Genomic DNA, 25833 nt, shown 5'->3' with positions numbered 1-25833 from the left:
GTTGAGAATTTAATGTTTTTTATAGCATCTTGTTGGTGCCAACTGGTTATTTTAGGCGAATTTTAAATGGAGACATAGAATAAACTATAAAAATCACTATTTTCGGAATATAATATATATATATTGCCAAAGCACAAGTACAACTTTTTCCAGATATTTGGACAATACAAAAAGACAGTAAGATATCAGAATCAATAAAACTAAATAGATACATTTCATAAAATATATGTGTGAGACAAATCAATGACAAATATACAATTCATTAAGTAAAAATAGTAAATAAAGACAACAAAAATATATCATATATGTGTCAGATGCAATATTGTGTAGTAGAGGAGTGAATGTGTGTGTGTGTGTGTGTGTGTGTGTTTGTGTATGTATATATATATATATATATATATGAATCGATTAAACAATCTCTCTCTTTCTTTCTGTCTCTCACACACACACTACAGTTTCGACAACAACCATGGCTCTGTTAGAGCCATGCTAGTTGTCGTGAGTGTGCATGGGAATTTGTCTGGGACAAAGTTTAAAGGGTTGAATGTTTGATGATTGGCAAACTAAGGGAGAGCATAATAATTAAAGATATTATCAATAAATGTACACTATTGCAAATACTAATACTGCATGAATAGGTCCATGAAGGCTACTACCAACACAGAGACTACTAAAATAGATACATTAAAAAAGTATGATAATAAAGTCATCAAAATAAACATTTTCATTAATTTCTCATTGTAGTTATTTCATGTAACATGACTTCTGATTTAATCCATTAATGTCCCGTGTGTAACTGTGACCCTGTGGCAGGAAGACTAAATAAATAAACAAGTGGTTGTACAGTTATACTAGTTATGATTTCTCAGTATGACTACTGCCCCCTTGTGGCTACTGTTTGTGCATGTGTATTTATAAAAGCTTTTATTTTTTGTTACCTTGATTTAGGATCAGATAAACACACATTGAAACACATCATTAAGGGACGTTTAGACTTTAGATCATAGACACTGATTGGCATAAGTTAAAAGTTATTTTAAGCAATATATTTTAGTGTTTCATTCATTTATCGGTTGACAGAGGGTGAGATGAAGTGAGGTTGTTATCTTGACCCCCCGTGTTGAAGGTAGCGGTGGGAAACATCTTTTTCCTGGAAACATCTGTCATTATCCTGTTATCCAGCGTTGACATGGAGAGCTAACAGAGCTCCACACACCTGACTTTTTTAGTACCTGCGTAATCTGTAATGTCATGCAGGTTGTTGTGATAAACGGCAGATGGAATACTGGACAAACAAACACACACACACACACACACACACACACACACACACAAACAAACACACACACACACAACGACACATACACACACACACACACACACACACACACACACACACACACACACACACACACACACACACACAAACACACACACACAACGACACATACACACATATACACAAACACATACAAACATACACACACACACACACACACACAAATACACACACGCACACAGATGGTACAAGCTGTATGCATGCACATGCAGGTGTGTGATGACAAATCTGTTTGGATATGTTTGGGCAGTCATGCGTCCACCCCTCCTAAGGTTACTCTCTCTTTCTCTCTGTCATACACACACACACACACACACACACACACACACCTGTGGACCAGTGGGTGTGCTGACAGGTGTCATCAGTCCTCCTACATGTTTATCTAGAGTCACTTTGGACTGACTCAGTGTTTGTGGGGTGGTCCTGGCTCAGACGCTGTGATTCAGATGTCACATTAGCTGTCATTTAGTAGCACTAAGTAAACGACAGTGACACAGCCAGGCGGAGCTGGACTCAAACCGCACACACATTTCTGTGCAGGGTGGGGAGGAAATACGAGGTTTAACCATAGCTTCACATTCAGCCCACTCATGATCAGCGACATATGCCTCTCTGGCACGCTGTATGCATGGTGCTTTATTTATAGATGCAGTTGTGAATGTGATGCATGTGCAGACATTTTAATCCGGCAGATTGTTTTTGTGGTGGTGGATCTGTAGACTGAAAAGTCAGGTTGTGAAACTGAGTCTGGCTCTGATCATTGTTTTGTTCCATTTGCTCCCTGTTTCATCAGAATTCATTGTTTCTGCCAACCTGCACTGAAGGTAGTAAAACACTAATAATTCCTAGAAAAGGAGGCAGAGATCTTCAGCTGTCCTCTGTGTGTCTCTGTGTGTCTCTGTGTGTCTGTGTGTGTGTGTGTGTGTGTGTGTGTCTGTGTGTCTGTGTCTGTGTCTGTGTGTGTGTGTCAGCCTGCCAAATCTGGGTCAGCCAGCTCTGAGTCTGGTAACTCATTCAGGGAGACTCTCCATCCCCAGGCTGCCCACTTCTTCTGCATGTGTGTACATGCACACATGCAGAAACACAGACACAGACACACACTTTATGGCTTTTTTTTCATCATTACCAAGCAACTGCATTAGTACAGATCTAAACAGGAAATGCTGAGGATGTGAGCACTTTGGAGTTGCCATAGAAACAGTATGCTGTGAGTCAGGTGATGATTGTGACTTGTGTGCTCACATGTAGCTCAAAGATCATCACTGTGAGTAGAGATATCTGTATATGGATATAGAGTCTGAAAGCAACAGGACAAGATTTTAGTGTCTGAAGCATTCTGGTTTCTGTTTGTAGTCCATTTGTAGTCCAAGTAGTCTTGACCAATCATGTTTGAGCATGCTTTGGTTGCATGTGTTGACCACATAACTATCTATAGTTGTAATTGCTATTAATAGGCTGATATTTCTACAAAAATAGGCTTGAAAAACCCAGAGATCCACATATAGTCCAAATGGAATTATCTGTTGTTTCACAAACTCATTTTCAATGCAATATTAGCAGTCAAATCAGTCTTGTATACGTAAAATGTATGAATATGAATGTATCCAAGACAGATGCATTGATAATGTCATGCAACTGCTTATTTAGGGTACTGACCAGTGATCGGTCTTGGTCTCGAAACCACTTTCTGACGGTCTCGGCCTCGGTCTCGGAATCGACTGCATTTTTACTCGGTCTTGTCTCGGTTTCGATGCCTTAAAGTCTTGGTCCAAGGCCAAGTCAATACCAAGACCGCAGTGAATCAAGACCGACCAAGACCAAGACCAATCCCAGCTGTCTCCGTTAGCGCTGCTTTGCAGAATTTACAAGTTACGTTTTCTTTTTTTTGTAGTTGTGCACAAAAAATCTTTGTGGTTCAGGTAACCAGATTTTATTACAGACGAGTTGGCTGACATCTTCTAATGGCCTCTTCTCCTGTCACTCACATTAGCTTGAGAGGGGGGGTGTGTGAAAGGAGGCGGAGGGGTGACAGCCATTAACGGTGACAACAATTTCAAATGATATGAGTCACGTTATTGGTTGTACTCGAAGCAATATGATTGATGTAAAATCACATTGATGATATTAACAAGTAAATCCAGTTGTGGTCTTGACCGGTCTTGAAATAAAATCCAGAGTCCGCTTTGTCCAAGACAGAGACAAGACCAAGTAAAAATACAATCGATTCCAAGACGAGACCGAGACCTTCAAAAAGTGTTCGTGAGACCAAGACAGATCTCGAGTACTAGGCTACAACACTGGTGTCCGGTGTGATGACGTTTCCCTGACAACCACTGTAGTTCATTTAGCCGTTTGTTAGCAACCTAAATATTCCAAAATTCATAAGTGTGGGTATTTACGAATTTTGCTAAAATGCTAACTTACTTCCTGTGGGGCCATATAAAGTGGCCTTTATGTGGTATTAAAGGTGATTTGTTGGTAAAGGAACAGATGTAAGAAAAATAAATAGATATATGGTCCAGAGAATAATTATATATATATATATATATATATATATATATATATATATATATATATACATATAATGTGCTCCAATCCGAACATGCCTGAGAGATTGTCATCTCTGATCTCTGTCACCAGACCTTCAAACTCTATTGTTTCTATGGCAATAAGGATTAAAGGCCAATTTCCTGCTACGAGCTTGACCTTTAAATGTCCTTTTGTGACCTTTCTCTGTGGTCACCATCTGATCTCAGTCGGAGAGAAGGAGCCTAACGTGTGTTTGGGTTTATTGCTGGACAAAAGCCACCTCATGCCGTGTTTAACTCAGACAGGATGACTGTTTTTTAAATCAAACTATAAAAGTGTAGATGTTCTCTGTATTGAGCTGGTTCACGCAAGGCTTCTTACTCGTGTTAATATTACATGCTGCACTGTACTTTATAGCTACTGTCGCTTCTCTCACTTCGCTGAAACCCACATATCGTGCCGTCTTCTACTCATGAAACTTTTTCATTAAATCTGCATTTTAGATTTATGCACTCAGAAAAACTCTGTATCGATGTGTCCCGCCCAGCTGCACACACTGACATACACATGCACAAAATGTGTTTATACCCTTTTGTCAAAATTGCGGTTTTGCCATCTTTATGATCTTTTTTTCCTTTCTGTGAGTGTATTACAACAGAGTGTGTACTCGCTTGCCTCGTGTTAACATGGGTGCCGCACTGTATGAATTGTTAAAGGACTGTACTGGCAGTTCTGCATTTTTTTAGATCATTAACTTTATGTGGTAATGCAGATGGAAAACTGACCCAAATAGCGTGTGTGTGCAACCGTATGATGAAAATATAGCTTTGATCAAAAATGTATAAAGGCACTTCCATCAGTTCAACAACACTGATATATTTCTCAATAGCAGATTGAGCTCACCTACTAATAAATTAATTCTAATGGAATCTGTAGTAGTTCAAAATAAAAGTCTTCCATTGAGGGGTTGTTCCGAAACAGTGTTGAGACTGCATTTACAGCAAAAATAACAACAACAAATGAAAACATTAAGGTTTCTTTTTTATTTTATGAATAAAATAAATACTTATGAAACAGGAGGATTTACAGCTAATGGTATGTCTCTTATAATAATAATAATAATAATAATATAATACTAATCTTTAATTATAGAGACTAGCTATACTACTATATGACTATACTATATACTAGCTATACGACTATAGTCACTAGCACTAATAGCTCTTATTGCACTATACCTTGATTGTTTGCTTTTTACTCTTCCTGTAAGTCGCTTTGGATAAAAGCGTCTGCTAAATGACTAAATGTAAATGTAAATGTAGAGAACTTTTCAAAAGACAGAAAAGTTCAGGTAAAATCAGGAAAGGCTCTCCAATAAGAGCATGTTTTAAGAAGAGATTTAAAAGAACCTCGGGCAGGTTGTTCATGAGCCTCGGTCCTAGCCACTATTTCACAGTTCACATTTGGTTTTTGGACAGTTGGTTCTCACCTTTGGCTGTGGACAGAATTCTCCATGATTGGATCCTGGTTCCCACCATCCCCATACTTCAACCAGTCACTTCAAACAGTGTCTTCTATTAGACCCTTTTAAACCCCACATCTCCAGTTGGTAATGCAGATTTGAGTCTCCAAAACCTTGACAACCTGGATCCTCCAGAGCCACGTACTATGGTATAAAACTGTTTTCACATTCACACATAGTTCACCTTATGACAGGTAAACTGAACTGAAGGTATAAATCAGTGGAGTGTCCCTTTAAATCAATGTTGTTGTCAATTATTGATGTATCCAAGGGTCTAATAATCCCCCTTGAAAAATTCCAGTTTGCACGTAGTATATGGAAAATATTTCATATTTAGTGTTTTTATCTTGCATTTACATTTACATTTAGTCATTTAGCAAACGCTTTTATCCAAAGACTTGCAGGAAGAATAAAAGCAAACAATCAAGGTATAGTGCAATAAGAGCTATTAGTGCATCAATAAGTGCTAGTGACAATTCTTTGAGGAGTAGAATTATCGTGTGGTGCTAGGAGAGAAGATGCTCTCTGAAGAGCTGGGTCTTCGGGAGTCTTGCATGTAAATGTTACAGTTATTATCAGGACTGAAGTTGGTCAAAAGATTTAATGCATTGCAAGTGGAAAAAAATATTCATATATCATATTTTTCTAGCACTTTTTAAGAAGTGAACATTTTTTACACCAAGTAGTACATTAACATTTGTGGTGCACAGGGGTTAATAGAATATTTTTCCTCCAAATAAAATGGAAAGTAGTATCACCCTGCAAATTGGAAAAACAACAAGCTTCTAAAAATCATCAGTGAACATGATTATAGTAGTTAAAGTAGAACTTGTGTATTTTGTAACCTGAAACATCGTGACTACAAGGGACAGTATTTTTAAAACTTCGAGCAGTCATGAGTGCCTGGCAACATTATGGAAAAGACCCTACAGAGAAATACAATATTTTTCTTTATGTTTTGCTTGATCTGGTCTTACTAAAGAAGAAGACTCATTGAAATCTTGTGAAAGGTGACTTGTTACAGAAAGACACCAATGGAAACGGCACAGAAAACTTAGTGCTTAATGTTAACTTGATCATGTGGAAAATGAGATTTCAGACACCCATTACAATTACACACACTTACACACACGTGTGCAGTTACCAATAGGATTATAATGCAGCCCCTTTCACAGCTGTCGCTCAATACTGGACTGATTTAAAAAATTGCCACTTGGACACAAACCATGGGAAAATAAGGTCCATGTGGAATACAAAAGTGTCCCTTTAATGTCTTTAATATGCAAAATACATATTTGGTCCTTTAAAATGACACCCTTGCTCACTGTTGTCATGGTTATCTGTGGGCTGCTGCCACTAAGTGTGCCTGAGTAGAAACAGAACACACAGATTTCTATTATTTTCCTCTTTAGGGGAACTTAGACAGTGTTTGTCATGAAGTTATTGGTGCTGTTGTGACAAAGATGTCCTCATGATGGACATATCATTTTAAAGAAAGCTGATGGATGGATGGAGAGCTCTGTCCTCCTCCTCCTTCTCATCCCTCAGATGCCTCAATCGATTATTTATGGAGGGATTGGTTGAGTCTGGCTGAGCCGAGCGCTGTGAGCGTCTGCCCTGCCTGCTGTCTCTCATTTTACACACTCCGGGGGGAGGGCCCTGACACACTCACACACACCCACACAGACACACACTTTTTATCTCTCCTGTGGTCCACACACACCTCGACATACGCTCAGATCTTGCTGACATCATCCATGCAGTAGAAACAGACCAGACACCCATGCATACAGGCTGAAGTGTGCTCCTTTGCCTCTCACATAACGGTGTGTGTGTGTGTATGTATGTGTTGCGAGACACGCGAGCTGCGCAGCCGAGCAGCCTACCTGCTACATAACAAGACGCACACTTTGACACAAAGGACTGAATTTAATGAAGAGCAGAAGGTTTGCATGCAGAGAGCTTGCTTTGGGAATAATTCAAAGGTGTTTGTTGCCAGAAGAAGAGAAGACAGAAAAACAACTGGAAGGAATAAAAAGAACCGTGAATAAGAAGAGAGGTGGTGATTACTTGGACCCTCAGGTGTTGTCTTTTCTTTTCTTTTTTGACGTTATTCTGCGGACATGAAGGACGTGTTTCTGTGACAGAAACGGACAGATAAAAACCCTGCAGGTGTTTTCTGGTGGTTTGGTGTTTGTCTATGTGCCAGAGTGAGCGTGCGTTCGGGCACAGGGAGCGCTCCGCATGCTGCAGATGGTTCGAACCCTTGCCCAGTTCAGCATCGCTCTGGAGGAAATGAACGAGAATGGAGAGAACACAGGAGATGAAGGAGGAGGAGGAGGAGGAGAAATGGTGGTGGACAGAGATGCTGTGGATCAGTTCAGAAACAACAACGGGAATGGGAACTCCAGCGGGAATTTGAATGGGCATGGACTCTGTGCTGGAAGCCCCAACGGAGAGGTAGACTAGGTGTTTTCGTTGTAGTTGTAGATGTGTGTGTTGCAGTGTGTGTGTGTGTGTGTGTGTGTGTGTGTGTGTGTGTGTGTGTGTGTGGTCCTCGTCCTGCACCTTAGCTGTATATCTATAGGACATTATCACCTTCCTGTCAAAGTCAGTGTTGATTTCACTCCATCCAGCCTTCTTCTTCTCCCTCTCTTCCTCTCCTTCCCATTCTTCTCCTGCTGTAAATCCTGCTTTCCTGCATTCTTCTTTAATTTATTCTGTTTTTATTCTGTATCTCATTCATTATTATAGCTCCGTCCTTGTTTTAAAATGTCTCTCTTCTTGGATAATGTTTCTTCCTTGGGTTCCTCCTCCTCCTCCTCCTCTCTGTCTCTCTCTATAATAGAATTAGAGCTGAGTGAATCACACTATTATCTCCAACACCTACTGTCACAACACACAAGTCCATCTGCACTTACTGTCCACTGTTCTGATGATCTTTACATATAGTATCTTTGGTAGCTTTTAATGCGTGATTGTTGTATATCTTGAGTTATATATGCTTGAGTGACAGCAGCATCAACAGACACGATTTGGATTACATCCACACGTTACAACTCACATATAATGCAGACACAACACATCTTAGCAACCAGCCTGTTAATCCACACCAAGGATTGAAGTGTATTTGCATGTGGGAGGGTCAAGTAAATCTACAGTCATGGAAACAGTTATTAGACCACCCTTGTTTTCTTCATTTAACAACTGATATCTAGACATTTTCCATGGTTTTCCTGATAATAACCAAAATCATTATCAAGAAAACCATGGAAAATGTCTACACTGTAAAAAAAGATAAACAATAGCTACTCAATAAAATTGAGGCAACAGATTGCACGCAATATTATTAATTAAATCTAACTACGTTACAAGTTGAGTTAATAACAACTTAACAGGAAGTGCCTGTCATTTAAAAACAGACTAATTCTATTGTGTTGGATTCATTCAAAATTCAATCCATTTTTGTTGTTATCATTATATTTGTCCAAACAAATGTACCTTTAGTTGTACCATAGCATTAAATGAACAAGAAAGCAAGGAGAAAACCAGGTGGTGTAATATTTTTTTTTTCATAACTGTATATGGTACTTTTGCAACTGTAAAATGTATAATTAACAAATATAATGTTTTAAACATGGTATAAAAAAAGTACCAATACAGGTCAGTTTTTTCTTCCTTAAAATAATTGCAGAACCCCACATAATCAATCTACCGTCCAAAACCCCAAGAATATTTTGTTTAAAATTCTAAAAGAGTAGGAAAATATTTACATCAGACAACTCAAAATTTTAGCCATGTTTGCTTTATAGAATTACTTAAAACGTCACTGACTAATCATTTCAGCTCTGATTGAATATAACGCAGTTTAAGGGCAGAACACTAAATCTTCTGCTCTGTCTATTGGAGGTATTGATAAAGAAAATATTGAGGCAGCAGCAGAGGACTAATTACACAACTCAACATCGATTGTTTTATTTAGCGAGTGTGTGAATGTGCGACGACACCTCTGTGAGGATCTCCGAAAACTAAAGACGAGGATAAGTTGAAAGCAATGGAAGAGGTGATGATGATGGAGGAGTTGGGAACAGGATCAATAAAGTGTGTCTGAGAGAGAAAGAGAGAGAGAGAGAGAGAGAGAACTATTGATCGGTATAGAGTAGGTCAGAGCAGTCTGTGGCATGCAAATGACAATTAAGGAGTATATAGACACACACACCCACACACACTGTAGCTTATATCTGCATGGCCGTATTACATAACCTCACTGAAAGGCAGAAGTTTGGAAAAGGTGAGGTTGAGATCCTTCAAACATGAAGATGTGAAAATCAATTTGTGAATGCATAGAGAAGGAGATATGTAATAATGCTTTCTCTCCGGGCTGAGAGGCTGCTGCCTGTTGCTGCTTTCGCCAGGCTGTTGCCAGGGGATACAGTCGTCGGGGAGAGGGTTGAAGGCGGCAGGGGTGGAGAGGTGTGACGACAGTGCTGAGATGAGAAGAGAGAGCTGCGTTTATGTCACTGATGCTTTTAGTAAAATAACTTCAACTCAGACCTCAGACAGTGTAGGGTTTGGTGAACTGAAGCCACCTTTTTTCTGGACTCAATATATTGTCGTTTACATGCGTGACTTTTTGTGTTTTTTTTGTGTTTAAAGTAAAGCTGCAAATGTTTGACAGGCAGTATGACATGCCGGAAAAAAACTGTATTTCCCAAGCAGCCATTCCAGCTATTTATATGTTAGTTTATTAATATAATAATATGATGATGATATGGTAATGATTATCTCAATGCTTTTGTTAACCGAGCCTGAAAGTCTATTTTATTTATTTTGGTTGTAGTTTATTTATTTATGTTTTATTTATCTAGGATATTTTAATATTTCTTTTCAACATTTCAATTCCAATGTTTAATATTATTGAGATGTAAAAATCATACATTATGAGCGGCTAGGCATATTTTGTTGCCTTAAGATGGAGCCTGGTTAGCTTTTTCCTTCTGCTTCCAGTTACCCAAGCTAAGCTAACAGGCTATTGGCTCCAGCTACATACAGTCATGGAAAAAAATATTAGACCACCCTTGTTTTCTACTATTTATTGTTCATTTTAATGCCTGGTACAACTAAAGGTACATTTTAAGAGCTGATATCTAGACAGTTTCCATGGTTTTCTTGATAATAATTTTGGTTATTATCAATAAAACCATGGAAAATGTCTACATATCAGCTCTTAAATTAAACTCTGACGAGCTATTTTTGTTATCATTATATTTGTCAAAACAAATGTACCCTCAGTTGTACCAGGCATTAAAATGAACAAGAAAGCAATGTTCTAATATTTTTTTCCATGACTATATTAAGCACGCAAACATGGTGTCCATCATCTCATTTCACTCTAGACAAGAGAGCTAATAATTGCATTTTCTAGATTTCAAAACAATTACAAAAATCACACAGGTGATTTGATTATTTTGGCCAATATGAGCTCTTCTCTGTTTACAGTCTGTGAATTGATTCTTTCACTTTTCTTTTTTGTTGCACCTGTTAGAGGCGTAATAAAAATGACATGTTTTTGAGACATTCTGCTCACAGACGGACAGACAAACAAAATTATAAATGGCAGGAACATTGCCATTTGGAAATAATAAATCATTATTTGTGCTCAAATTGATACAGCTGCAGTCTTTACAGCTGTGTCCCAGTCATTTTTATCAGCGGTGAAGGTCACATAGAGAAAAGAAAGTGACCTTTCAAAATATTTAATGGCACCAAATTGAAAGCAGCTGCGGCACTTAGACATCAGAATTACTGGGAACTTCAGTCCGTCATTGGAAAAATACCACTTTTAGATGCTAAGTTGTTTGTAAGAGGTACAGGATGAAAAACTGGAATGATTACTGTACAGTTAAAAACTTTGAATGGCATTTAGTTTATCTCATTAAGCAGTCTTGAAATGCAAAAGTGTGGCCTTGTCAAACTACAGAAAGCAAAATTACAGGAACACTTTTGTACAGTTTTATACAAACACAAAGTAACTGGCAACACACTGGCCCTCGTTTATCAAACGCGGAGGGTACGATCAGATCTCACATCTGCTCAGCTCGTGTACGCAAATTTGAGTCAGCGTGAAGTCCACACGTCTGAGTCTGAGAATTGATCTTAGACTATTGTATCGATGCCTGGAGCTGATAAAACTCTGCCATGTTTTGTTTTTAATGGTGACAAACCAAAGCATGTTTTGACTACATCATTTATCATTAAAACACAACTAAAAATAAATGTTGCAGCTGTTGGACGTCAGCGTTTCACTTTCTGCCTCTGAGAAATTCCTCTTCTTTTGGATTTAAAACTTACCTTAAAACATTGTTTACCTCCTGGCTGCAACCAAAAAGCTGTGAAAACTTTTAAGTCTGTGCTCCAAATGTAAAATATTCACTGAACGTCTTTGAGCTTATAACTATAAGTACTTTTAAACCTCCGTCGCTGTGTATTTCTGTAATATGTCTATTTCCTCCTGTTGTTATTTGTAACGGTGCACTTTGCTAATAACGCTGACTTTAGGGGGGAAAAAATCCTCTTTTTGACCATATTGTGCCCTTAGGTGTCGTAAACTCTCGAAGCGAGCCATCTGAATCGACTATATTTTATAAATTATATATATATTATATATATTAGGGTGTGGAATTTAAATGACGCTTGTTCCGAGCCGCCACATTTATCAACAGACGATCATTCTAACGCTGTGATTGGAGAGATACACTTGTTTGATGAATCACACGTGAACCCTGTCGTAGACCAAATATACGCTCAGATCTGCGCTCGTTTCTACGCTCGTTTGATAAATGAGGGCCATAATCCCTGAGAGATGGATGACACAGAAATGAAGAAAACAACTGATTTATGTTGCTTTTGTCCCAGTACCATATGACCACATACACAGACAGAAACAGCACATAGTTGATCCACCGCATGACCTTTACTACATGAAGCCACAACTGAAGCAGTTAAACAGAATGACATTAGACGAAGCTGCTCACTCTCTGACTCTGGTCTCTGTTGTCTTTACGGTCATGCTGTAATGTTTGGCTGAAGTTGTGAGGAATAACTCGCTTTATGGACCCCCTGTGTGTGCACCATTACTGAGACACCACAGAAGGACACAGAAGAACATGCTGTACGACACACACACATACTGGACATACTTGTCCACACACACACTAGAGGGTTTCCTCTCAGATCCCCTTCTGTGTTATAGTTCAGGTGCCACAGACTAAAATCCTGACTACAAAGTAATGTTTGTGACCGTGTCTAATGCTGGGCTTACACCAAAAGATTTCCACAGTCCCAGACTAAAAACTGAAAGTCTTTAACTTTTCAAATCTTTTAAATCGAGGATTTTTACTGGAGTCACGGCACGCTCCCGTCATCTCCATCGTTAAGTTTAAGGTAGTAATCTGCACTGTTTCATATCAGTCTTTTCCTAGTCTTGGTTTGGATCATATCAAACGTGTTTGATATTATCTCAAGTCGCAGTGACATAACACATTCAACAACCAATAGATGAGCGGGGGGAAGGTCCCCGGTTCCAGACCAGGCAGTAAACCACTTCGAAAGGAAAAAGTAACATCACAATAATGTTAGTAATCTCAGTCCTAAATAAAAATATAGTGATGTCATATATTTACGACCGCAAACTGGACTTTTGGGGGCGCTTTTTTTTTTTAGAAAAGAGAACAGTAAGGAGTCCCAGTTAAAACGTATAACTAAATGTATACATAAATAAGTCATAAATAATCAGTGATTAATGTATGATTAACTAAATGAAACTTGATAGAGCTGATAAATGTGATTATTCAATTAAACACATTATAATTAAATAGGACATAAATGTATATCATGAATTCATTTCTAAATGTTCCTTTATTCTTCCTTATATATATTTTTACTGTAAAAAAGTCAACTTTTCATGTCAGAAAAACAGAAACCCCTTTTCAGCTTTGTGAGGGGGCATTTTGTGGCGTCTTCTCCTCTTCTTTTTGTTGTTGTTTTTTTTTTTTTTTAACACAAACCACTGCACACACTAGAGCAGCTGGAGCCAAAAGCTGCTGCTCCTCCATTTGGTAAGTTTGTACTAAGAGCATGATGGGAAAAAGTGCTAAAAGAATCTAGTTGTAGTCTTGTAAATAGTGACCCTGCAAGATTCACAGTCTGTCTAAAATCTCAGTCTGAGACTAGGCTGACTAAAAACTCTAAATACTTGTCTTTAGGTGTGAGCTGATAGTTTTCCGGGAGTCTTTTCCAAATCTTTTCAAAGTCTTCTGATGTATAGGTAGCATTAGACAAAACAACAACCAGACGGCCAACAAATTATGGCATGCTCATGCTCTTTGTGCCACCGTGTGAATTCCACCTCAAACGACCAGAAGATGATGTACAGACCTGTCTCTCTAAACAGATCTAAGCTCGGTGCTGTTTTGGGCTGATTAAATTACACAAGCACATTCTTGCTCTTCAGGCCACATCATTCCAGAGATCTGGGTGGTTAAACAGATCAAAGTTATCTGATTACAAATAATTGCCAAGCTGTGATCTCAGGATTTAGGGTTACTCCTTAGATTAACAAGAGGGTATTTAATCTAGGAAATAAGATATAAGCATGCAATATTAGTTTTTCATGCTTGATTACAAACACATGTAAGCAACTGCATGTATTACAGGTGAATCTCAATACATTAGAATATGATGGAAAAGTCAATTTCCAGTAGTTCAAGTCAAACAGCCCCAACCAAATATTGAGTCATATAGATGGACATACTTTTCAGAGGCCAACATTTACATAATAAACATACTTTTTAAAATTTGGTCTTTGAGACACTGAATTTTAGGTCTTAATTTAATATAAGCCATCATCATTATAACTAGAAGAAATAAAATAAATAAAGACATGAAATGTTTCATTCGGTGTGTAATGGATCTATATAATGTGTTATTTGCACTTTTTGAATTTAATTACTGACATAAATAAACTTTTCTATTATATTCTAATTTATTGAGATGCACCTGTGTACTGTGTGTAATGAGACCAAGTTTATACAATTGAGAGTCAAACTTGGAGGTACATGTGTGATATGCAGATTAATGTAAATTGATTATTTCAACAGGTGAAAACTGTAAGGGTTTTTTTTTTGTCCTCTAAGTGAAGCGGTTTACATGTTCATCCTGTTAACATCCCACAGACTGAGCAGAGAACAGCCTCTCTGATGGCCTGGCAGTTTAAATAATGATATACTGTATCTTGTGAAAGTGAAAATGTTTGACTCCAGGAATGACAATAATGACTAGAGCAGTTATTCCCCAGCCTCAGCCTCATGAGTTGGACAGTGGAGAACAATGAGACAGCAATCAGTGACTCATCGTGTGTCATCGCAGCGCCGCAGCTACAGCGTGGGACTGTTGTTTTATTGCACAGAATCCAGTGAAAGTCTCTGGTCTGAGGCTTCACTCAGACTGGACTGAGAGTGTCTTGACTTGAGCTCTGCTGTAGTGAGAGACCGGCCTGTCCTCTGACCATTCAGCCTCTCAGCTGGCGTTACTATGGTAACCCAGCGAGCAAAATGAAACTAGCATTCCAAGCGTTATTTCACCATTTTCCGATGTGTGTGTGTTTGTGTGTGTCCCCGTCTTCCTGTTGCCGAATCTCTTCTTCTGTTTGCACAAGTGTGTGTGTGCGCATGAACCTGCTCTGCCTATATTGTTGTTGTGAAAACAGTCGATTACGATTGTTTGTCTTTGTCAGGTTGATGTAAAAATAATGATGCAGCAGTCGTGACAAAGGGAGAGTGGATCTGCATTCGTCAGTGTGATCATCGTAAATTGGTTTTAATTTGTTTGAGACATTCATGCTGAGGTGTGTGTGTGTGTCTGTGTGCTACTAGGGAAATCCTGCTGTTACATATACTGTACACTGCATTGTTACAGCATCACTGTATTACTGTTGCTGCCTAGAAATGTACCTGCGCACCATGCTTGGTGACATCATTGTAAAGAAGTTATCATCTGCAGACACAAGTGTGTGATTGATTGATTGTAATATATAATGCTGAAAAGATTTCTCAGTCAGTTGATTAGGCAATTAATTTGCAGACTTCGGTTGATGTCACACTCATTTAACTCATCAAAAACAAATACCAAACATTTGCTGGTTCCGGTGTGAATATTTGCTACTTATTATTTATAATAACAGTTAATTATTCATTCATTATCCTTAACTGCTTATTCGTTCAAACTTTGGCTGGAGACGATCCCAGCTGACATTGGGTGAGAGGCGGTACAGACTGTATGCATGCACAAGACACAACAGCGGATCTCCGTTGAGATCAAAGCACAGACACATAGAGACAGAAAACCATTCACGCCCTCATTCACTCCTATGGGCAATTTAGAGTCACCACTTAAACTTAAGCTGCATGTTTTTGGACTGTGGGGGGAAGTCAAAGGACCAGGAGAGAACCCACTCAGTCACGGGGACAACATGCTAACTCTACACAGAAGAGCTGCAGGCCGGAGTCGAACCAGTGACCTTCTTGCTTTGAGGAAAGAGTGCTAACCACTACACCCAATGGTTAATTAATAATGGCATAATAATTTCTCCATTTTACATACTTGTATATTGAGGGGCAAATTCACAAAAATATGCAAGGCTTTCGCGGCCAGTAAACTTCTCTGAAGACAAACTTTCCCCCAAAATCCACCGGGCCCATCCGCATCGCGTTGCGTGAGCGTGAGTAATACACGGCTATTATAGTCAATGTACCAACCTCCACCGGCTCCATAGTGTTCCATTTCAGTCTTGACGCTTAGCCGCACGTGAATTATGCGTCTGTCGGACAAAAGGTAAACACCGTCGTACGAAAGGTAAACACTGAGGCGCACGCAAGACACGCAGCTTTTTAAACGTCCCAGTGGGTGTTGACGCCGTGTGGAGGACGGACCAAACGCGTGCCGCAGATTTTTTGTTTTACTGTGTCTTTGTGGTTAAATGAGCCAAGTCCAATCAATTTATTTTTTTAAACAGCCCAAATTTAGCCCAGGTACACGTTAGACTGGAAGTTATTCAGGGCTTCACCCCTCACAACCCACACCCCACACTTTAACCTCTAGCTCATTTATACTCTGCCACTTGGATAACTGCAATCATGTGTAATAAGGAGGCAGTCTCAAAACTTTATGGGCTGTGGTATAATTAGTGCGTTATCGTTAGTGAATAGGTTCTTATAACGGGGCAGATCGTGATTGCAAGTGATGCACAATTCGTAGAACTAGCTAGTGAGTGTTTATGCCGTTTTTGGCTAATGGTCAGAAAAACAAGCAGTCTGAATATCTGACCTTGGGGGGCCAATTGTGATGGACATTTTACATTCTTTTCTGATATATTTAATAGATTTATCAGTCAATTGGTCTGTCGGTCCACAAAAATTTTCCCACCCTCTAGCGGGTCACGATTATGGCATGGAGTATAAAGTGTGAGTGTGTGCGAGAGTGTAAAGGTGTGTGTGGCGATAGGAGTGGCTTGATGCAAAAAGATGCATAACTTCCATATGTATTAACAGACTCTGACACTTGTTCAACGGTTGGTCAGACAACAGTCTGTTTTGGTTTGCAGGTGTGAAATTTTCACAGAAAGAGCCAGAATTATTAAATAAAATCAATAAAAGTTTTGTTAAATAACAGATGAGAAGCTAAGATCCAGGACACTTCAGCAGGGCTGCTGCTGACTGGATCAGCGGACTGAACCGAAATGTATTTTGAATAGACGAGTGTCCCTATATGGAGGGTAATTTGGGAGTATAGATGGATGATTACTGTGGCATTGTGTGTTTCCGTCTGTAGCCATGTTTGGCCCTGTATTTATTCCTTCTACTCCATTGTGTTTGTGTTTATGTCTCGGGGCAGAGGAGACTTGGACTGAATCTCTCACTCACACTGTGACGGAGCAAACAGTGGTATTATTGTTATGAAAATTATTTGAAAAGAGATGAGTCACATGTAAACTCCAACCTGACATTCACTACTAAACAAAAACTATTCTGTCTGCTTTTTCCACTCCATAATTATATTTCCCTGCACTCTCTGTCTCACACACGCAGTCAATGACACACATTACACACCACCTTTCACCCTCTGGAGGGTGGGACCCCGCACGCAGCACCCCTGGGATCCCTTCAGATGCCAAATGCTAAACAGGCCCTTTCTGGGAAGTTATTGTTTCAGTTATTTATAGGGCACAGTGGTGCTGGCAGAGGGGAGCAGGGGAGGAAGGGAAAAAATACTCCTGTGTGTTTTTGTGGCCTCTGTGTGAATGTGTGTGTGTATAAAGACAGTGAGAGACAGTGTGGTTACATATGCACCATAGGGTTCTGCCTGTGGCTCCATCTGATATTTATAAGTTATGTTTGGTACCACAATATTTTGGGAGTCTCCCCTGAGACCCCTGAGATAATATGTTTGACTTGTTCCATGATCTTTATACTCCCCCTGTTATTCTCTCTCTCTCACACACACACACACACACACACACACACACACACAAAGCCTGTCTCAAGTCATAGAATAGACTGCATCACATTATAACCAGAGAAAAGAGTTCCGTTGGCACCTTTTTATATATTTATAGATATAAATGTAGGTTTTTTTGTTGTTGCAGGATTTAATGGATATCATACTTGAAGTATTCCAGCGAATTTAACCTTTTTTAAGAGAGTAACTTATAATGATTTGAATATAAAAATGTTAATAAACACCAAGGTAAATAAGGCATAAAAGAAATTATTAACAAGGTCAGAAAAAAGAGAGAAATGGATAACACTGAGTAGATTCATTTAACAATGACATAGTCAGGGCTGTACAGTCATAGAAAAAATTATTAGCCCTTGTTTTTTTTTTATTTCTTGTTTTATTTTAATGCCTGGTACAACTAAAGGTTTGTTTGGACAAATATAATGATAACAACAAAAATAGCTGATCAGAGTTTAATCTAAGAGCTGATATCTAGACATTTTCTATGGTTTTCTAGATAATGATTTTGGTTAATATCAAGAAAACCATGGAAAATGTCTAGATATCAGCTCTTAAATTAAACTTTTATCAGCTATTTTTGTTGTGGGGTGGTCTAATATTTTTTTCCATGACTGTATGTATGTATTTTTTGCAGGATTTAATAGATATTTTATTTGTTAATGTATCATGTTCTTCATGCTTGCAGCATTCCTGCAAATGTATGTTTTTTTAGAGAGTTCTTCACATAGTTTTGAATATAAAAATGTGAACATTCACCAAGGTAAATAAGATTATAAAGAATAATAAATAATAAATAATGTCAGAAAAAAGAGGGCAAGAAATAGAGTAGATTAGTTTAATGATGACATAGTCAGGGCTATCCCATTTTTACATACCTACATATATATATACGTACACATGTGCAGCTACCTACAAGTAGAAAGAAAGAAGGATAAATAAAATTTGAGCACTATTTTTTTATTTGTTGCCATGTCATTAAAAAAAAAAACAATGTGTAAAACTGCATTTCAACAACTTATTTTGATTTTCACTGTGCAGAAAATATGTAAAATATGACATTAAATAAAAATGTGTTTATTCAGAAGTTGCAGAAGTTAAAAAATAGACCTCCCCTTTTTATGTTAGATTTTCTCTGGTTCTTCCCTCATCTGTCTTTCTTCGTCTCTTTCACTTTCCCTCTATGTTTCCTTCTCTGCGTTAATGTGTCAGGCTGCTTGTCCTCTGTGTGTCGGAGCAGCTCATTCACTCACATCCATAAATCATGAGTCATTGTTAGAGTGAACAGCTGAGTCATGCTTTGCCTCTGTGGACTTCCTGCCCTCAGTGACCTCTAATCCGGTCCCTTTGTTTGGTATGTGTGTTTGTGTTTGTTAGCTATGAAAGTGCAACAAACCGAACATCTCTGCAGTCTAGTCTTCTTCGTTCATATTAATGTTAGTTATAATGCAGCACATTGTCAATTAAAAAGTTATGTTTCAATCAGCAATTAAATGAACTTAACCCTTTGGAGTTTTGGGCCATTTTGCCCATTTTTGAATACTTTTACGTTCTGCCACTTAAAAAATGTTTAGTCAAAAAGTCAAAGTCTACTTTATTGTCACTTTCAACATACGCACAATTTAAATATCGTTTCTAACAGTCCCACTTCACTTTGACTTCCTGGATCAACATTTTGAGCCCAAACAAAAAACAACATAATATCTGATTTGTAAAATGTTATTTTTTAGTTTCAAAACGACGATCATGCTGAATGAAGAATTTTAAATGCTGGTTTCAAATATAATATATAAGAGGTAAAATGAGGAGAACATCTAGTTCTTTATTTTTATACTGAATATATTTGATCATGATGATGATACTTGGCCTATCATCATCAAACAAAAACTGGCATGGAGTTGCAATTCAGAAGTTTAGACGGAAGCTGACGGCAGGAAACACGCTGCTGAAGTTTTAATATCGTGATGTCATGAAGAAGTGATGCACTGCTGCTTTCAGGGTCTCTACTTTTCTTCTCCAAGAAGATTTGGCTCATAGAAATATTTTTGTTAATGCTCAAGAGACAAATAAAAAAAGGAAAGGGAGAGAGAAAGAAAGAAAGAAAAAACAGAAACAAAACAAAAAAAGAACACCTAACAAGATCACATAACAAACAACACAGCACATCTTGGATTACAAGAGTATTCCATGGTCATAGTTAAGATGAATACTATAAACAAAAACATCTAAAAGTATCAAAAAATGAATTAATTCGACATATACAAAATCACATACTCATTTGCACGGTGAGGTTTTATATAATAGCCAGTCTATGAGCCCACATTTTTAAGATAATTCAATGCTGGGTTCCATGTTTTATCAAACGTATCTTCTTCGTTATAGAGTAACTGTTCGTTATAGAGTAACGTAACTTCGTTATAGAGTCTCAGTCTCTCCAGTTGTAAAGTGTTTGACAATTCTGCAAGCCACAGACTATATGTAGGCACAGAGTCCATTTTGCACACACGTAAAATCAGCTTTTTTGCAATCACCATCCCAAATTGAATAGCTCTTCTTTCAAATGTATAGATTAGGCTCATTTTTGACAGCATATTAGGGTCAATGTAGGTTAAAAAGTCAAGTATTTCCTTACTACTGAATCTGACTGCAAAGTATAAGTTGATAACATGATCCACTGCAGGCATAAAACGTGGCAAGCAGACGTGTTGTGATTTTGTGAAATGAACTTTAATCTCCAAATATTACCCCCTCTCTCTTTGTCTAAACTGGCTCTAAAAGCCCACTAATGGATTTGGTTGGAGAAGTACAGCTTGAAAACAAGAGACAGCAGTGTGTGACTGATGTTGGGAAGGGTTCATGCAGAGGTAATAATTGGAAATTTTAAATGACAGAACGGCAAAAGGCCCATCTGCAAATTCCAAAAATAACTGTAAATAAATAAAAATAACATTTTCAAGAACGATTCAAGAGAAAAAGCTTCAGAAACAGAGACTACATTTCTAAATTCTTCGCTGAGTGACATTGTTTAACATCTTCTTCTTCTTCTTTTGTTTTCACAGGACATGAGGAAACATGTGATGATGACCCTCTTGGACACGGAGCAGTCATATGTCGAGTCACTGCGCAGTCTCATTCAGGTAAGAAACACACACACACACACACACACACACACACACACACAAACACACTGGACTTATTAGACCACCCTTTTCCCCCTTTTTATCTAGACATTGTCCATGGTTTTATTGATAATGATTTTGGTTAATATCAAGAAAACCATGGAAAATGTCTAGATATCAGCTCTTAAATTAATCTCATAATAGCTATTTTTGTTGTTATCATTATATTTGTCCAACAAAATGTACCTTTAGTTGTACCAGGCATTAAAATGAACAAGAAATTGAAGAAAACAAGGGTGGTCTAATAATTTTTTCCATGACTGTAGGTACGCACACAGTTCAGCTCAGATATTCTTACATCTCCAGTCTAATGAGAGAGAAACATTCACTGACAGACAAAAACTGTTTTTATTGAGCGGTTTGCCATCACACACACACACACACACACACACACACACACACACAGAAACAAACACATTGTGTATTGTCAGATTGCTGAGGACATGAATAACAAATGTAGGTAACAAAGGTGTTATGTAATCCACTTATTGTCATTCATCCTGTCAAGCTAATCTGCTAACCTCATCACATCCCACTGTCATCAGCATTATCCGCCCACACACACACACACACACACACACACACTCTCACCTATATCCTATCATGTGTAACAGCTAACTAACCTTTAACCCAAATCTTAGCTGTCTCTCTCTCTCTCTCTCTCTCTCTCTCTCTCTCTCTCTCTCTCTCTCTCTCTCTCTCTCTCTCTCTCTCTCTCTCTCTCTCTCTCTCTCTCTCTCTCTCTCTCTCTCTCTCTCTCTCTCTCTCCTCTCTCTCTCTCTCTCTCTCTCTCTCTCTCTCTCTCTCTCTCTCTCTCTCTCTCTCTCTCTCTCTCTCACACACACGCACCTCACCTTACCCACTTATTGTATAAACTGTCACTATTTGCTTTGTGTGGGCGAAACAGTGTGTGTGTGTGTGTGTATGCTTGTATACATCTGTGTGAAATGTGTGTGTGATTGTGCACCTACATCCCACATGCACACTGACGTGTGTGTGCGTGCATGCATGTGTGTGTGTGGCCACAAAGTGAATAATCCTGGGCTGTGTTCCCATGGCGACACAGGGAAAGTAAGTGTTACCACGGTGACTGCAGTGAGAGTGCAGATCCCTGAAGGAGCGTGTCAGATGTGGTTCAGCTGAGACGCTCTACAGTTGAAATCTGACTCTTTGCAGTTTCTTTTTTTTGGGGGGAGACTTTGGAAGTTTCCTGTGAATACTACGTATATTTAGTGTTTGTTATGCTGCGTAATCAGCTGAGGTACGACCACATAAAAGGTCTGACATAAAGAATTAATAATGTGAGCTAATGTTTTTGTTGTGCAGTAATAATAAGGGATCAGATGCTTGCATGTAAATAAAAAAACATGCTGTAATAGACAGCAACACTGCAGTCCCCCTTAGATATACTTAGCATTTTAGCATCTTTTAGCTTATTGTTTTGGTTTTATGACCCGTAACTTGACCTTTTTGGCTCACTGTCACATCAGTGTTATTTCCAGACACAACAGGCAGCTGATTCCAGCAAATAAGCTCTAAGAAACCACTGAACACTACTTGATCAGCCTCACACACACACACACACACACACACACACACACACACACACACAAATAAGCAGGAGAACCTGGTGCACCATTTAGCAGCTAAAAGACAGATATGTCCCTCAGGATTTGTTAGAGACCAAAACATTAGTTAAAGAAGTAAATATTAGTATAAATATTGGACTTCAATCACTGTGTGACATAATCAGTGTTGCCAGATTGGACGGACTTTTAGAGAATATTACATTAATATTACATTAATGAGCTATAACAGGTTAATAACTTGTAATGAAAGTTAAATTGTGTGATAATAAACTAAAAAAGAAATGTTTTTTTGTTGGTGGAATGATGAAACTCAATTGAAAAATGTTTATCTGCCCACACACACACAAAAAAACCATTGAATTGTGTAAGATGTGTGTGTCTGTATTTGACACCGAACTCGACCTTTAACAACAGCGCTTTTACACAACACTCACATCATCAGTCTGTACAGTGTGTGGCATGGTGACCCACATTCAGTCGCTTGTCTTTCACTCTTTTTGTCACCTTCCTGACCTGACACTCTCCTCTCTGCACTCTGGAAAGAAACAGCACTACTATAATATTGTATATATAATACTTTCACAAGCAGTGAACCAACAAATTTGACCCACAAAAATAAACATAACAACTAAGAACAAGGTCAACAAATCTGGTACCGAATAGACAGGACTATTATGTACACGGGTACGTTAAAAAAGAAATAAATAGAATCTACAGGTGCATCTCAATAAACTAGAATATTATGGAAAAAGTCAATTTCCAGTAGTTCAAGTCAAACAGCCCCAACCAAGTATTGAGTCATATAGATGACATACTTTTCAGAGGCCAACATTTCCATATTAAACATACAACACAAGTTGTAAACTATACAAATAAATAAGAAGATAAAATTATGATTATGTTTTTTTTTTTTTTAAATGGTGCATTAATAACTAGAATTATAGAGTGAAGAGTGACAGTCTGCAGTATGAGCACTGGATTCACACTTTCTATCACAAAGTGACTGGACTGCTTTTCACAGCAGCTTATTTTAAGAAGATAACACTTTATCTTGAGCTACCTTCTCACAGTTAATTAATTAGCTGACTAACTAATAACTCATTAGAGTTGTCCATTATAATCACATCTTTAGGATCGCAGTGATACTTACTTTGGCCTATTCTAAACACTTTCTGATAAAAGATCATTCTCAAAGAAGTCATGTTACTAAAATTGCCTTTAGTCAAAAACTAAATCCATCTAAATAATAAGTAAAACAGACTCCATTACAACCTGAGATAAACTTCCTGAGCTCCTATGAAACGTATTTCCGAGATAAATGAGTTGCAGGAAGCTGAATAACTGCTGCTTTAAAAATATCTCCAATCCCTCTTAGTTCCAGCTTTCTTCAATACAAATGTTTTAACCGGCGGATTGGATTAGTCATGGAGTGTGTCATGAAGTCGGCTGTCAGCTGCACACAGCTGACTGGACTTAACAGCTTCTGGAGCCTCGAGGTCACATCAGTCTGAGTCCATATCAGACACTGAATTGAATCTCTAACTTTCCCTTCACTTTAATAGATCGCTGTGTTAAAAGGAGCTTTAATGATTAGTCCTCAAACGACGTGGTTCCCTGGCAGAAAAAACATACATTTTCCCTTTTTTTTTTCATAAATTTAGTTTAATGTCACAGTATTTTTTTAAGTTTGTTCTTGCTAATCTACAGTCATGGAAAAAATATAAGACCTCCCTTGTTTTCTCTCATTTTTTGTTCATTTTAATGCCTGGTACAACTAAAGGTACATTTATTTGGACAAATATAACGATAACAACAAAACATAACTCATAAGAGTTGAGCTGATATCTAGACATTGTCCATGGTTTTCTTGATAATGATCAGTTATACAATTATCAGTAAAACCAATGGAAAATGTCTAGATATCAGCTCTTAAAATAAACTCTTATAAGCTATTTTTGTTGCTATCATTATATTCGTCCAAACAAATGTACCTTTAGTTGTACCAGGCATTAAAATGAACAAGAAATTGAAGAAAACAATGGTCTTATAATATTTTCCATGACTGTATATATAATGAAAAACCAAGCATAAAATAAAATAAATATGTTAGTCAATTGTTTTGTTAGTTGTAAACTTTAGAAATAAATAACAGGATAAAAATTATGATATTTTTTTTTAAATGGTGAATTAATAACTATTCCATGACTGTATGACTTTATAATCTCAGAGAATATCCATATTTTTCTCATAAACTTTATTTTTTATAATCCTGGAATTTCTATTGGCCCTTACACTCTGTTGTAGGGTGAATTATTTTTTTTATCTAATAATTTTCGTCTTTAAATGATTAGAAATGTTCTGTCACTAACTGGTTGTCTGGTCCCCTCAGGGCTACATGCGTCCTCTCAAACAGCCTGACTGCGGCTCCATCGTGGACCCCCTGCTGGTGGACGAGATGTTCTACCAGATCCCCGAGATCCTGGAGCACCACGAGCACTTCCTGGAGCAAGTCTCCGGCTGCGTCAGCCAGTGGCACGACAGGCAGACAGTCGGACACCTCCTCATCCAATCAGTGAGTAGAAATGACTTTTTTTAATGGCAAGAAATAACATTTGCATGTGTCATTCTCATGTGCTTGAAACTGCTTGAACAAAAAGTCAAATTTCCAGACTATTTAAGACTTCGGGAGGTTCAGATTTAATTTGACTTTGAATTAGTTTGAATACATGAATACATTTCTACATGTAATGATCCCTCCTTTCATCCAGCCACTCTGCTGTCACTTCCCTGGACTTAACTCCTTCATCATGCAAATTCACTTCAGTAAAAGCCCAATTAGAAAGCTGTTTATCCTTAAATCATTATACATACATTTACCCTGCGGCAGAGAAGCATTAGCTTTTTAGGAGAAGTCCGTCTGGGGAAAGGTTTGCTGTTTACATGACTGGTGCCTGCTTGGACAGGCCAGGTACACAGCCTCCAGTAATGCTGCCTGCAGCTTTCTTCACACCTGCCTTGACATAACTGCATCCTCTAACCCTGCTAGAGTCAATGTGCTGTTCCTAAAAGCCAGCTTTTTAAGATCACTATATAGAGAGCAAACGA

The 25833-nt window shown here is 38.1% G+C and overlaps 1 protein-coding gene across 1 annotated transcript in view; it reads left to right on the top strand.

Moving 5' to 3' along the window:
* LOC131969800 (rho guanine nucleotide exchange factor 17-like) overlaps positions 1-25833 on the top strand; it is an 87048-nt gene that overhangs the window by 37317 nt on the left and 23898 nt on the right. The window contains exons 3-4 of the mRNA XM_059331008.1: positions 21020-21097; positions 25118-25300. Coding sequence (XP_059186991.1) covers positions 21020-21097; positions 25118-25300 — 261 coding nt within the window. The remainder of the gene's footprint in view (positions 1-21019; positions 21098-25117; positions 25301-25833) is intronic.

Source organism: Centropristis striata, chromosome 4, assembly GCF_030273125.1.
Source record: "Centropristis striata isolate RG_2023a ecotype Rhode Island chromosome 4, C.striata_1.0, whole genome shotgun sequence".
In the NCBI taxonomy this organism is placed as follows: domain Eukaryota; kingdom Metazoa; phylum Chordata; class Actinopteri; order Perciformes; family Serranidae; genus Centropristis; species Centropristis striata.
This window is presented reverse-complemented; position numbering and strand designations above follow the sequence as displayed.